The 15,017-nt window shown below is 43.1% G+C and overlaps 1 protein-coding gene across 9 annotated transcripts in view; it reads left to right on the top strand.

Annotated features, from left to right (window-relative positions):
• DENND1A (DENN domain containing 1A) overlaps positions 1-15,017 on the top strand; it is a 263,639-nt gene that overhangs the window by 14,867 nt on the left and 233,755 nt on the right. For all 9 annotated transcript variants that reach the window (XM_083597233.1, XM_083597229.1, XM_083597231.1 and 6 more), the window contains exon 2: positions 3,125-3,189. In XM_083597233.1, coding sequence (XP_083453359.1) covers positions 3,125-3,189 — 65 coding nt within the window. The remainder of the gene's footprint in view (positions 1-3,124; positions 3,190-15,017) is intronic.

Here is a 15,017-nt window from a genome sequence, read left to right as displayed (position 1 = left end):
TGCAGCCTGACTTAACTGATATTGGGTTCTCTTCCCTCATCCTAACAACACTCTCTTTTTTAGAACAAGTGACCAAGTTCCCTGCCATGGGAACCTGAAATACGGGTCAAGGAAATTCAGGAGAATGAGCAGCCATCCCGATCATGTGGGGGAATGGCAAGCCAATGGTGTCTCTGGGAATTTAAAATATGAAACCACATAAATATATTATTTGTGTGGTCAACTTTTCTCTATTCAGCAAGGGGATAAGCTTCTGCTGTCCTGGAGAATTGTGGTTACAGTGGTAACTCGGGTTACAGACGCTTCAGGTTACAGATTCCACTAACCCAGAAATAGTACCTTGGGTTAAGAACTTTGTTTCAGGATGAGAACAGAAATCACGCAGCGGCAGCTAAAGTGGTGCTTCAGGTTAAGAACAGTTTCAGGTTAAGAGAACGGACCTCCAGAACGAATTAAGTTCTTAAACCGAGGTACCACTGTACTTGGAAATGGAAAACAAGCAACCCACAGCCCAAACCTGTGAGTTTTTGTTTGGAAGTAGGAGTCTGTGCTGTGTTTGATGTGACTTGACTTCCAAGTTAAGCTGATTTCAGGATTTCCAGCATTAACAGTTGCCCATTTTTAATCTGTTACACTACACTGTGACAGGCTTGTGAGAGCAGAAGATCTTGTATGTTTGTTGGGTATATTTATATTCTGAACTCACCCATACAATGAAAATACAAAAGGGAACAGTAAAATTGCAAAAGTTTCCAGGTGATAACTAGATGGCAACAGCTACAACAAAACACTAAAACCAACTGCTTGACATGCCGGACTTCCTGGGCCAATGAAGAAATGTCTTCTGTTGGGGTCAAAAATGGCATTTCCATTGGCGCCAAGTGAGTTTCCCTGGGGAGGGCAGTTCCAATAAGAGCTGCCTCGTCTGCCAAAGGGGAACCCAAAGAATCCCTTCCCATGACTGTCGTAAAAGATACCCAGTGCCTTCAAATAGGTGTTTTTTTTATTCTGTTTGCTCACCAGTTGGTGGTTTCACCATATCTAGAAGAAACTTGCAAGTTGGGCCTTTAGCCACTCTCCCCCCAACATGACACAAGAACTCGTGGGCATCCAAGGAAGCTGAACGTTGAAAGATTTAGGAGAGATATGCAGTGCATTGTTAAACTATGAAACTTTTCGCCACAGGAGGCAGTGGTGGCTACCAATTTAGGTGGCTTTAAATGAGGACTGGACTACACGTGGAAGAGAGGGCTTTGGATGGCTGCGAGCCACAGTGGTTATGCTCTGCCTCGATGGTCAGAGGCAGCAATGCTTCTGCATCCCAGTCGCTGGAAGCCACAGGAGGGGAGAAGAGGCCTCTTGGGCTCAGGTCCTGCTTGCGGTTTCCCAGTAAGGCCAGTGTGAGAACTGGAGGGTGGACGAGATGGGCCATTGGCCTGATCCCGCAGGCACTTCATAGGTTCTTGGGTATTTGGCAGGGGACTGACCAGGATCAGGCTTGAGAGGCTGAGCTGCCCCGTTGGCTGGCTCCACTCCACGCTCCCGAAAGAGTCTTCTCCAGCCATCTTTGGCAACACGTTCGAAATATTAAAGCACACATTTAGCTAAAATGAAAACAGGACTAGCAAACTGTGGGCCCATTTTTAAAACTACTCCAGGAGGTGTTGAAAGGCTGCCTTGGTCTAATTATAGCTGCTGTTAAATAATGTGTTGCAATAATTAATCATCAGCTCTGCTTATGGGGAAGGGGAGCAAGCAAACACACGGGCAGATGTGGCTGATGGTCTCACTGCTTCTGTTTTCCTTGAAGCCTGCAATTGTTTTGGCCGGACGTGTTGCTGAATGTGACCCCTTACTCTTTCAGAAAATCACAGATGCCTCTGTTCTTTCATATGGAGGTACATAAATAAAAGCCACACTGTGCTCTCTGGATCCTGCTTTCTATCACGGTTCTGTTTTGCCCAAATTGATTTGGCTTTCATCTTGATGACAGACTCTAATCAAGCCTGTCTCTTTTAGGGGGGCTTCCTTGACATCAGCTGATCATGATGCATCAAGTGGAGTAGGCTGTTGCCCTGTGCAGTGCCGGATCTACGTATAAGCTAAACAAGCTATAGCTTAGGGCCCCACTCTCTTGGGGGCCCCCCAAAAATTAAAGAAAAAACAACAACCTGGATGTACATTTCCAAAATGAAAGATAAAAAACAAATAAAATAAAACCTACATGCAGCAAGAGTGTTGTGTAGGCTACTATGATGTAAGTAATAGGCCCTGCCTGCTATATAGAGGGCCCCATTACCTTCAGTAGTTTAGGGCCTCATCAAACCTAAATCCTGCCCTGGCCCTGTGCAGACTTAAGGTTGCTACAACTTGATTGGTAGGTCTGGATTAACAAAATGTGTAATCTACTGTTTTGAATTTTATTGGGTTGTTACATTCCATGGTGGGTCATGCAAATGGCTGTTCTGAATAATTCCTTTTAGAGGAAGGGTAGAGGGCATTGGGGATGAGTTTATGGAACCAAGGGGGTGGTAAAAAAGATTGGGAACCACTGCTTTTGTTGGTATGATCTGATAGTTGACATTTACCTTTAATCTACATTCTTAGCCCCCATTTAAAGGAATGTTGGGCAACCAAGAGGATTAAGGGTCTGGAAACAAAGCCTTGAAGGCTTGAAGGCGCTAGGTATGTTTAGCTTGGAAAAGAGGAGACTGAGAGGAGATATGGTAGCCATCTTCACATCTCTTAAGGGCTGTCCCATGGAAGAGGGAGCATGCTTGTTTCCTCCTGCTCTGGACGGTAGGACTCAAACCAATGGCTTCAAGTTACAAGAAAGGAGATTCAGACTAAATATATGGAAAAAACTTTCTGACACTAAGAGCTGTTCAACAGTGGAACAATCTCCCTCGGGAGGTTGTGAGCTCTCCTTCCCTGGAGGTTTTAAAGCAAAGGCTGGGTGGCCATCTGTCCTGGATGCTTGATCTGAGGATTCCTGCATTGCAGAGGGTTGGACTAGATGGCCCTTGGGGACCCTTTCAACTCCTAAGATTCTGTGATTTTATGATTCTGTGAATCATTCCAAAAAGCATTACTTAGATTTATTAACAACTTTATTCTTTTCCAGGCAAAACCCGGAAGCAACATTTGAAGTCTATGTTGAAGTGACCAATTCAGCATCAGCGGGTCCAGGTACTGTAAAATGCAGATGCTGTTTATGTATTGTACCTACAGTGCTTTTGAGGGCTTCCACCAGGGTTGTGCTATTTGGGGGGGAATTGGTTCAGAGCAGGGTGGTCCAATGAGTGGCCCAAGGGCCACATTTGGCCCACAAGACCTTTTTTGTGACCCTTGGCAACATTTGACACCACACCCCTGCCATCGCATTACCCAGTTGGGTGCTGGGCTTTGGGAAGGAAGTGGGAGGGCTCTAGGGCTCTGCTGGTGCCCCGTGTCTCCTTCACAATGCCTGACACACGCTTAGCTGTCTTTGGGAAGGCAGTGGAAGGGCTGTGGGGCAGGGTTGGGGATCCAATTCTGGCCTCATTTCCCCCCACTGCACGTCAAGGCAGGGTGCGGCCTGCAGTTCCATATTGAAGTCCCCTAGTGGACCACCTGGTAAGAAAAGTGGAACCGCTCAGGTCAATATAGGAAGCTGAAGATGTGGTCTTGCTGAGCTTCTAATCCATTATTGGGCTGAAGGTGCTTCTAGTTCCAGAACACTGGCAAACGTCGGATTTCCAACATTCAGAGGAAAGCCTTTTGTTAAATGTTGCCACCAGTCGGAACTGTCAGCCTTCTTTTGAAATCTGTAAATTTCACCCACAGCCTGTTATCATTGTGGGCAGCTCAAAATACTGATCTCTTGAGCTGACTTGACTTTTTAGTTGCAGTTTATCTGAAAGTTGTAATGTTGCTGGCGTTGGTTGTCTGCTTTTTCCCCATTCTATTTTATCACCCTATTAATGACTTATTTTCACTTATAAAATTCTTATCGCTGTGGAGAGAGTTTATTTATTGCTTTTATAGCCCAACTTTTTCTCCAAGGAGCTCAAGGTGGTGTTCATGGTTCTTCCTCTCCTCATTTTTTTTTTAAAGATTTTTATTAAAGTTTTACAAAAAAAGAGAAATAGAAATTCACAGAATAAAAAACCATAAATTACAGAAAAAAGAAACACGCAAAAAAGAAAAAAAGGAAAAAAAAATACAGAAAGAAAAACACAACTAATTAAGAAAAATTACATTTAAACAAAGAAAAAATAAAACCATTCCATTTTTCCAATAGCCTCAATTTCATATGCTTATGTTCTTGACCTCCTCGCACCTTCCCCTTTTTGTATTCCCATTCAAATATTTAATTCAGCAAATTCTTACCCTTTGTCGAATGTTTAGACTTTGTACCATAACATATACTATATCCCTATTTTTCAACCAATTATCAATACCTTTTTTGCATAGTCTTAATAACTTTTGTCACTAATTACCACTTATTACCCATCCAAGCACATTTTTAACACTCATTGATTTTATAATATTTCTGAAGATAGTCTTTGAATTTCTTCCAGTCTTCTTCCACCAACTCATCTCCCAGGTCTCGGATTCTGTCAGTCATTTCCGCCAATTCCATATAGTCTATCAGCTTCATCTGCCATTCTTCCAGGGTGGGTAGCTCTTGTGTCTTCCAATACTTTGCGATGAGAATTCTTGCTGCTGTTGTTGCGTACATAAAGAAATTTCTATCTTTCTTTGGCACCAATTGGCCCACCATGCCCAAGAGAAAGGCCTCTGGCTTCTTAAGGAATGTATATCTGAAGATTTTTTTCATTTCGTTATATATCATCTCCCAGAAAGCCTTAATCTTTGGGCATGACCACCAAAGGTGAAAGAATGTTCCTTCACTTTCTTTACACTTCCAACATTTATTGTCAGGCAAATGGTAGATTTTTGCAAGCTTGACTGGTGTCATGTACCACCTGTATATCATTTTCATAATATTCTCTCTTAGGGCATTACATGCCGTAAATTTCATACCTGTGGTCCACAACCGTTCCCAGTCAGCAAACATGATGTTATGACCAACATCTTGTGCCCATTTAATCATAGCAGATTTAACTGTTTCATCCTGCGTATTCCATTTTAGCAGCAAGTTATACATTCTTGAAAGTATTTTAGTTTTGGGTTCTAACAACTCAGTTTCCAATTTTGATTTTTCCACCTGGAAACCTATTTTTTTATCCATGTTATAGGCTTCTCTTATTTGAAAATAGTGCAGCCAATCTCGCACCTTATCTTTTAATTTCTCAAAACTCTGCAATTTCAATTTATCCCCTTCTTGTTCCAGTATTTCCCAATATTTCGGCCATTTGGCCTCCATATTGGACTTTTTAAGTGCCTTTGCCTCCATTGGTGACAACCACCTTGGGGTTTTGTTCTCCAATAAGTCTTTATATCTTGACCAGACATTAAACAATGCTTTCCTGACAATATGATTTTTAAATGCTTTATGCTTCCTCTCCTCATTTTATCCCCTTTGAGGGTAGGTTAGGCGGAGAGGCAGTGACTGGCCCAAGTGACATACCCAGTGAACTTTGTGGATGAGCAGGATTCGAACCCTAGTCTGACACTCTAACCACTGTGCCACACTGGACATCGTACCTTGCCTTAGTGCTGCAGGTCAGACCTTGAGCACATCACAACACTCTGTAGTATTGCATGCCTGTTCACCCCAACTCTCAGTCCAATATTCTTAGGACAACCCAATATAGGGTGTTGCCGCATTTTTAAAACGTTCACCTATACTTATTATTTGTTAGCTCTGGCCCTTCTCCATCAATAGTAATCCTAAATAACTGGGATGCAACAGCCTTAAAAGCCTTCTCCCTAGATGATGTCTGCTTCACTTCCCAAGGAGGAAGCCCTGTTAAGATGGTCTACTCTCATGCTCTTCTCAAACTGGAGGCAGGTTGGTTTGGGAGCAAGCACTTGCCCAGGTATGCTCTCCTGACCGTGGGATTTGAAGAAATGGCAGAGTCCATTTAGAAACTAACTCTAGCTTCTGCCCAGCTGAACTCTCACCACCCCCTGCTTGAAAATTGGAGGAAGTGTGAACTTAAATGTTATTCTGTACAGTACTAGTGTCTGGTAGTAATCTTCTGTTTTGAAGCATGTTTGTGTCTAGGGGGATTAAGTTCCTACAGGGAGAAGGTGGGTTAAAAAGTTCAGATTTTTTTAAACTAGATAATTTAGTAAACATTTTGTTCCAAAACTCAAAATCCTTGTGCTTACTGATTTTTTTTTTAAAAATAGCATTTGATGCCAATTCATTTTTCAATGAGATAATCCATTTTTTACCAAACTGCTAATTTATCCGCCCCGCAGACAACTTGGAAATTGCTGAGGTTCTTAGTGGACCACTCAACCTTTTTTGGGGAGTGGGCCTATAAATCAAGTACCTGCATAATTCATATAGTCTCTGTCTTGCCTTTCAAATGTTATGGGTATCCTTGGTTTTGTTAGCAAAGTTCTCCGTAGTTGATCTCCATCATCAGAAAAGTGCCCAGCCAAGTATAGATACTGTTTCACCACTTTTCTGCAAACCACCCATATGAAGCTAGAAAGGCACAGAAGCCCACAGGGGGATTTGTGAACCAAAATCCAGGTAGTATGCCTGTGCTTGGCTGAAGAAGATGCAGGCTTAGAGTGTGTACCCAGCTTCTAATGGGCCCGTGCAGTATGGAAGCCTTGGTGTGAGAGGCTTATGGCAATCAGGCGTGGGATCCCACCAAAAGCCTCTCTGAGCAGGTGTTAGGATAATGAGGGAAAACTGGAAAGAAAGACTTGGTGGCTTTGGTGTGTGGGAGTGTCTAAGTGTGTGAGTCACAGAACTGCAGATTGTGAAGGGACCCTAAGGGTCATCTAGTCCAACCCCCTGCAATGCAAGAATCTCAGCTAAAGCATCTAGGACAGATGGTCACCCAACCTTCAAGGAAGAAAAGTCCACCTCCTCCCAAGGGAGACCATTCCACTGTCAAACAGCGCTTGCTGTCAGAATGTACTTCCTGATTCTCAGTTGGAATTCCCTTTCCTGTCAGCTGAAAACATTGGTTTGAGTCCTACCCCCCAGAGCAGGAGAAGACAAGCATGTTCCCTCTTCCGTGGGACAGCCCTTGAGATATTTGAAAGTTTTCACAACACAATAAAAGAAACAAACTAATCCATGGGAAATAAAGAAACTAAAGAAAGAAGGAACATAAAAATAAACTACAAGATCCTCCCTCATCACTCTATCTTAACTTTCATCCCCTGTGGAGGAAGGTGTGCCCTCCCACCTCTCACCTGGGCTCATCCCTCTCTTTGTACAGTATCTCACCTTGTGAGATCTCCCCTTACCCACCTCTCACATGGGGTCCATACTGTCCTTCCCCTTCATCTGTATACAGTTCTAATAAAGTACAATGAGGAAGAGTAGTAATATAAAAATAATAATAAATTATCAAGAGAGATAAAAGTGAAAAGAGTAAACAAATAGGTAAAAGGATCTCCAGCTATCCATCTGTCAGTTGTATGTAGAATATTCCTTCAAAATATTAAAATGCTCAATCCAGGTTATTCAGTTATTCCTCCCTTTGCTGGACATTGTTTTTTCCAGCCTTCCATCCAATGCTCACCAATTCGTTTACCTTTTTCAGTGCAGAAAGTCTAAAGAAGATTCTCCAGTTACTGCTGCCACAATGATAAAACTTCTGCTTTATTCTTTATCTCCTCCTTCAAGAGAAAAGCTTTTTAAAAATATTGTATTTGTCTATTAATGCATGGTAGTTCAGTTAACTTTAAAATCTTAATTTGTGTCCCAATCCATTTCTTGTGCCATTTCCATCTAGAAATCTGTATCAGTCCTGTTTGTCCATACTGGTCCACCAGTCCTGTTTGTCCATTCTTTCTCCTCTTATTCCACTTAACCAGAAGAGCAAGATTCCATTCAGATCGCACACGAAGTCAATCCTTTCTCCGCCGCGCCTCCACTCCTGGGTTTTCCCCCCAAAATCAAAATTCCAGTATTTGGCAGCTCTGTTCCTTCCATCCTCCACACACCAATTGCAACTCTGCCATTCTATTCTGCTTTTCAGACTGTGTCTTGGATTCAAGGATTTTCCTCCTTCCTTGCCCCCCCCCCCCGAATTGAGTCTATAGCTTTTATCTACTTTTCTGGAAGTTCTGGCACTTCATCAATATATTCTCCTAGAATCATTTTTCTCATATGTGCATTTATTTCTTCAAACAGTGCTCTTGCCACATAAAGTCCTCGGTCTAGATTCTGTATTCTGTGGCATTAGCTACACCTCCCAGTTTGGTGCCATCTGCAAATTGGATGAGCATTTCCTTAATTCCTTCATCCAGGTCTTTTATAAAGACGTTGAACAACAACAGGTCCAGGACAGAACCTTGAGGCACCCCACTTGTCACTGTTTTTCGGAATGATGAGGAACCATTAATGAGAACTCTTTGGGTTTGGTCAGTCAACCAGCTACAAATCCACCTAACAGTTGACTCGTTCAACCCACATTTTATCAGCTTGCTTGCAAGAATATCATGGGGGACTTTGTCAAAAGCCTTACTGAAATCAAGATACACTATGTCCACAGTATTCCTCTGATCCACCAAGCTTGTTACTCCATCAAAAAAAGAAATCGTATTGGTCTGGCATGACTTATTTTTGAGAAATCCATGCTGGGTCTTAGAAATCACAGCCTCTTGTTCTAAGTGCTCACAGACCCACTGTTGAATTATCTGTTCTAGGACCTTTTCTGGTATCAATGTCAAGCTCACTGGTCGGTTGTTACCTGGGTCTGCTTCCCCACCCCCACCCCACTTTTTGAAGATGGGGACAACATTTGCCTGCCTCCAGTCTGCAGGGACCTCCCCTGTTCTCTAAGAATTCTCAAATATTATAGACAGTGGCTCTGAGACACTGAGGTCCACTTCCATGGGTCTTCTGGCAGTTCTCTCACTATGAGAAGTGAAGTTACAGGGAACCAGGCAGAGGGCCTCACAACAGTGGTGCCTGCCATGTGGAACACCCTCCCTTCAGATGTCAAGGAGATATCCTTAGAGTCCCTTCCAATTATGTCGTTCTATGGTCCTGTTACTTTTTATTAAGAGACCTGTTTGATTCTGAAGTTGTGTGTTGCTGACAGTGTCATGTTGGCTAGTTTAGGCTGTGCCTGTTCTGGATGTTCAATGCCATCACAAGCATGGCTTCCTGAATATTAAACCCACCCACACCAGTTGAGTGGTCTCTGAATATGGAGTGCTGCCTTTACAGAGGGAGAACAATTGATTTTTAACCTTCCATTTTAGTGATACTAAACTTGGAAAAAGTGAAGGAATTGGTTGATCAGTTGAGAAGATGGGCTATTAATGGAAACAGTTTTGGGGGCCACTGTCTGTATCAGACCTCAGGTACTGCTGCCTGTTCCTTTAATTTCAAATTTCCTGCAAGATTTTTTTAAACACCAACTTTGCCCTTGGAAGCTTTGATATGAAACTGCCATAGACATTATCACCTACATTCTCATAATAAATAGAATCATTCTTATACAGATAGACTGAAAGAAGCTTATAAAAGTCACGCACTGCAGTAAGAATGAAAAACCAGAGCTACTGCCTGTTTCCTCTTTTCTTTTCCTCTACCTTCAAATTGCCTATTTTGTTTTCTTCAAGGAAGCAATCACGTGTCGTGTGCGAGAAATGAGCCGTTATCAGAATCCAGTGAACTTTTGAGACCTCTGCCAAAGGGCCTTCCTTATTAGAAAGAGTGAAGAGAATTTGGATATAGCTCTGTGACTAATAGCATAGGGTGGGGGAGAAAGTGTATTTGTTAGTCTAAAGTAACTGATCAAAATAAGTCACCAAAGCTGGAACATTTGAAAGTGAAAGGCTCACAAAAGTGAAATCCCCCCCTTGTGTGGGAAGCTTTTGTGTAGGTTTTGTGTGTGCGTGTGTGTGCTTGCCAAAGAAGACATCAGAAAAGAGTGTTGGATCCTCTGCTTTGCCACGCAGTGAGCCAGAAGGCCCCATCTCTCCAAGGACCTCCTCTTTCATCTTTTTGTGAGAGCCACGCAAAAATCTTGCTGTGTGTTCAAGGAATAGCTTAAAATGGTTTAGTGCAGCTAAAGTATTCCTTTCATTTCCCTCCTCCCTTTAAACACACACCCACACCCCGTATGGCTTTAAGTTGGAAACCTAAATGTGGTACATAACACAAGGATGAAGTGATGAGCGTGTTACGGGGCCGGGGGGGGGCGGGGTGCTCAATGTTCCCCAGGATTAGTAAAGGAAATGGCAGTTTCGGCTGCTTCCTTTTACAACAAAGGGATTTAAAAGGCCTAGCTGCTAAGTCTCTCTCTGTGTTTCGTTTCTTTTCTCCAAAACATACTAGTAGGTTGAAAAGGGAGATGAATCTTCCTGGGGAAATTATTAACTCTGAGGGAGTCTATCGTTGTTTGAGAGAATTTGCATTTGAACTGGCTCAGTGCAGTGTGTACCCATAATCTGATTCCTGCTGGAAGCTGGCTGAGTAGTTGGTGGAAGTAAGAGTTTCCTACTTTGTGTTCTGACCTCTGCATAGCAACAGCTTTATTTTACTCAGCAGATCACACAAGGTCTACCTAAAAATAATCAAAAGTCCCAAGCTCTGCTGGGAGATATCACCAGGTACATCTTTGCAGCTCCCTCATCTCCTGTGGTAGGACTTCCACAGGTGACAGTGAAGTGAAAACTTGGCCTGAAAAAATGGACATGAACACCACTTGGATTATGAGTTTATAAGAACTCTGTTGGATCACAGACCAGGAGCACAGCCAGTACAACATCCTGTTTCAGATAGTGGCTAGATAGATGACTCTGGGAAGCCCATAAGCTGGACATAAAGGCAGCAGTCCTCTCTGCACTCATTTGTGAGGGTGTGGCCATGGCAGCAGTCTGGAAGGAGCCAGGAGCTGGGAACTGGGAGCTAGGACTGTCGAGTAATTGGAATCCGAGGGCAAACCAGTAGGCAGAAGAATCCAGGAGACAGGATGAAAAGCAAGACCAGCAATGCAGGACATGCTAGAGCTCAGGTAGACCCTGTTGCTCAGGTAAGACTCAGCTGGAAAAGGAAGTCGTTTATACTTCTTCTTGCCTGCTAGGAGTCACTGGTCAGCCTGGATGGGTGAATGCAAATCAGATAGTTCCTCCCCAGTAGGCAGAAATTATGTGGCTTACCACACGGATACCACATAGATCAGCGGTTCCTGACACCATTACTCCCCAGCAAGTTGAATTCAATGGTATGCTACATGAAGTTGCCATTAGTTTGCACAGCCAATAATTGCTGGTAGATCTGCTCTCCATTACCTGGTCTGTGAACAGGTAAAGCTGCTTTATCCTGTGTTAGACTGTTGGTCCATCCAGTCCACCCTGAGGGATAGCAGCTTTCCAGGGGAGAGGATTTCTTCTTTATGCAACCTTCCTACCTGAGATGAGATCCTGGACATTCTGCGCGTAGAGCAGCTGCTTGTCTGCTGAGCTACGACCCCCTTTAAAGACATCATACTGTATGGCCACCCCCACATCTTGTGGCAGCTTGGTTCTGACGGATTGTGGCACCTCTCCTGGTGCCCCAGGCACCAATCCTTCCACTTGGACTCCATGTTGTTACATAAGACCCCTGTTCAAATATGGTCTCTGTCGTGAATTTTCTGTCATTTGCTTTATGACAAGCAGCTTGCTATTCTCTCAGCACCTCCTCTGCAACATGGGGATAATACTGACCCGCCTTTCAAGGTGGTTGCTGAGTTTCCTGAGATAATGTATGTGAAGGTGTTTTGGAGGCACCAGGTTGTCTCAAGACAATCTGGGTGCGATAAATGTACTTTGGACTCCTCCCTTCTTGATGACCGTTTTAGAGATTTTGTGTGTTCCATCCACTACTTGGGGAGAGGTGGTGGTTCTTAATGTCTGGCTGTGACGTAAAGAGCCAGAAAAATGTCAGACACCCACATCCACACCTGTTCAAAAATTGGAGGGGCATGGTAAAGTCTGGGGTGGGCATGAGGAAATTACACACCTTGACATTGTTCACACATTGTAGCTTCCTTAATAGCAGCAACAAGCTGTTGTTATCATTTTGCATTGCAGTGATTTTCTTCTACTTCAGCCTACAATTCAGAGCAACATTTATTGCTGTGCTGATGAGGACTGTTTAACCAGAAAGAAGGACCTCCTGGTCACAATACTTCTTCTTCCTCTTCCTCCTCCTCCTCCTCCTCCTCCTCCTCCTCCTCTTCTTCTTCTTCTTCTTCTTCTCCTTCTTCTCCTCCTCCTCCTCCTCCTCTTCTCTTTTTGCACAAGAGGAAAAAACCCCTCCTTTTGTTGATTTTTATATTTTTAAAGAGAGCTTGACATCTTCATCAAGTTCACAGTGGGCTGGCTTTGTTTGCTTTCTTCTGAATGCAGGATAAGACTTTGTCCCCCTGCCCATTGTTTTGTGCAGTAAGAACGGGCCTCGCCATGGCTGAGGTGGTGTTTTTCTTTTCCCCCCTCTCTTTTTTTTGGTAAACCCACAATATGGTCATTGTCTGGTACTGAATAATTGTGGCTGCTTTTTGTAGAAGCAGAACGAAGGCTTTGGCTTTGAACAGATTCCTTCTTAGCGTGAAAAGAGACTAATCCATGTAAATACAGGCCAGAAATAAAGCTTTACAGAAAAAGGGAAAGGCGGCTAAGCAGGAGGTCAGAGGTCAGCAATTTAACCTTTGACCTAACAAATAAGAAGCATGAAAGTTCCCGAATTGGTTTACAAAGGCAAACTCCTGTGATCTGTCAGTTTTTCTTTTCACGACGGAGACGGGTGAGAAATCTGACAGCCAGTTCCTCCTTAGCAGCGTGTGGAAATTTTACTGCTAAGCTCAAAATTTCTTAGCAGGTTGAAATTTACTTTTTAATGGTTTTTTATGTGTGTTTATATATATATAAGTTATTCGTGTCCCTTCATTCCCTTGTGTTTGTTTTTTTGTTTTTAACGTGGTTTCCCATGCACCTATGAAGAGTCTGCCTCACTAAGTAGAATGAAGAGATTCCACTTCAGATCTTGTTGAGTATTTGGGGAGCGCTAAAGCATTAAGGATCTGCTGATGAAGCACTTTTTGCAATTAAGTGCTTGTGAACAGGCTTCTTTATGATTTTCAGGAGTTGCATTGAAATAACTAGACGCAAACAGAGTTTTTCTCTCTTTTGAATAGAGTCGATGGGTTGCATGGGTTTGGTAAAAAGAAAAAAAAGTTTAATTTAAAGGTATTGTTTTAAACTCTCTTCCACTCATTCACAAAATTTGCAAACAGTTTTCCTTGTTTGTGCTTCTTTAATCACAACAGGTAATCTTGTTAATGAGTGTTAATTTTTTGCTTTAAGCTTAATGCACCTGAAGTTAGCTGTTATATCTCACTATAGATAATTCTGTGACTAGGGAAGAACTTTAATTAGAGAGTCATTGAGATTAAAAAGAAACAATGAACTAATGACTTTAAAGCAGACTCCCCATAGATTAATAAGGGCAGTGATTAAGATGTTTAACTTAATGTCGTACAACCATATTCTATTTTCAACTCATGCCTTTATGACCATCCACTGCTTTAGAGAGCAGCTGCTCAGGGACATTTCATTATAGATATTTCTGGAACGCAGAAAACCAAGTCCATGTTGTATTTCCTGGAGTACTCCAGGAAAAATGCTAGTCAACTTGAGTTATTTCACAAGAATGCCACTACTTGGGTGAATAATACTAAGGTCTATAAAAAGTTGTTTTTAAAAGCATAAGTGGATGCCATTTGGGCAGAGTGCCTACATTGAAGTTTTCTTTGGTTATGGAAAAGATAATTAGAAACAGAAGTAAACATTTCGTACCATTGTAATACATGGTAGCAGTAGATTCACATACTGCTTCAGACTAATATACAGTGGTATCTCGGGTCAAGTAGTTAATTCGTTCCGGAGGTCCGTTCTTAACCTGAACTGTTCTTAACCTGAAGCACCACTTTAGCTAATGGGGCCTCCTGCTGCCGCTGCGCCGCCGGAGCACAATTTCTGTTCTTATCCTGAAGCAAAGTTCTTAACCCGAGGTACTATTTCTGGGTTAGTGGATTCTGTAACCTTAAGTGTATGTAACCCGAGGTGGTGTTGTTGTTTAGTCGTTTAGTCGTGTCTGACTCTTCGTGACCTCGGGGACCTTAGCACGCCAGGCACTCCTGTCTTCCACTGCCTCCCACAGCTTGGTCAAACTCATGCTGGTAGCTTCGAGAACACTATCCAACCATCTCGTCCTCTGTCCTCCTCTTCTCCTTGTGCCGTCCATATTTCCCAACATCAGGGTCTTTTCCAGGGAGTCTTCTCTTCTCAGGAGGTGGCCAGAGTATTGGAGCCTCAGCTTCAGGATCTGTCCTTCCAGTGAGCACTCAGGGCTGATTTCCTTCAGAATGGAGAGGTTTGATCTTCTTGCAGTCCATGGGACTCTCAAGAGTCTCCTCCAGCACCAGAATTCAAAAGCATCAATTCTTTGGCAATCAGCCTTCTTTATGGTCCAGCTCTCACTTCCATACATCACTACTGGGAAAACCATAGCTTTAACTATATGGACCTTTGTTGGCAAGGTGATGCCTCTGCTTTTTAAGATGCTGTCTAGGTTTGTCATTGCTTTTCTCCCAAGAAGCAGGCGGTAACCCGAGGTACCCCTGTATTTAGTTTCAAGGCTAAGCTTTCTGTATCAGGTACTGTGTGGGGCTGCCCTATATGACTGAATGCTCTAATGCAGAAGGTAGAGTGTTTTACTGTACAGTAGCCCCTCCCCCGGCTTCCTGTTGACTTTTGGGTGCAATGGCTTTGGGCTTTGGGCATGACACTAAATGGCTTGAGCCTCGTATACCCAAGAGACCACCTGAGCGCCCGTGTTCTGATTGCACCTCCTGAGCTGAACAGTGAATAATTTC

The sequence above is a fragment of the Podarcis filfolensis genome (genome assembly GCF_964270895.1).
Source record: "Podarcis filfolensis genome assembly, chromosome: Z".
Lineage (NCBI taxonomy): Eukaryota > Metazoa > Chordata > Lepidosauria > Squamata > Lacertidae > Podarcis > Podarcis filfolensis.
Note: the sequence above shows the minus strand (reverse complement) of the source record. Positions and strands in the feature narration are given on the sequence as shown.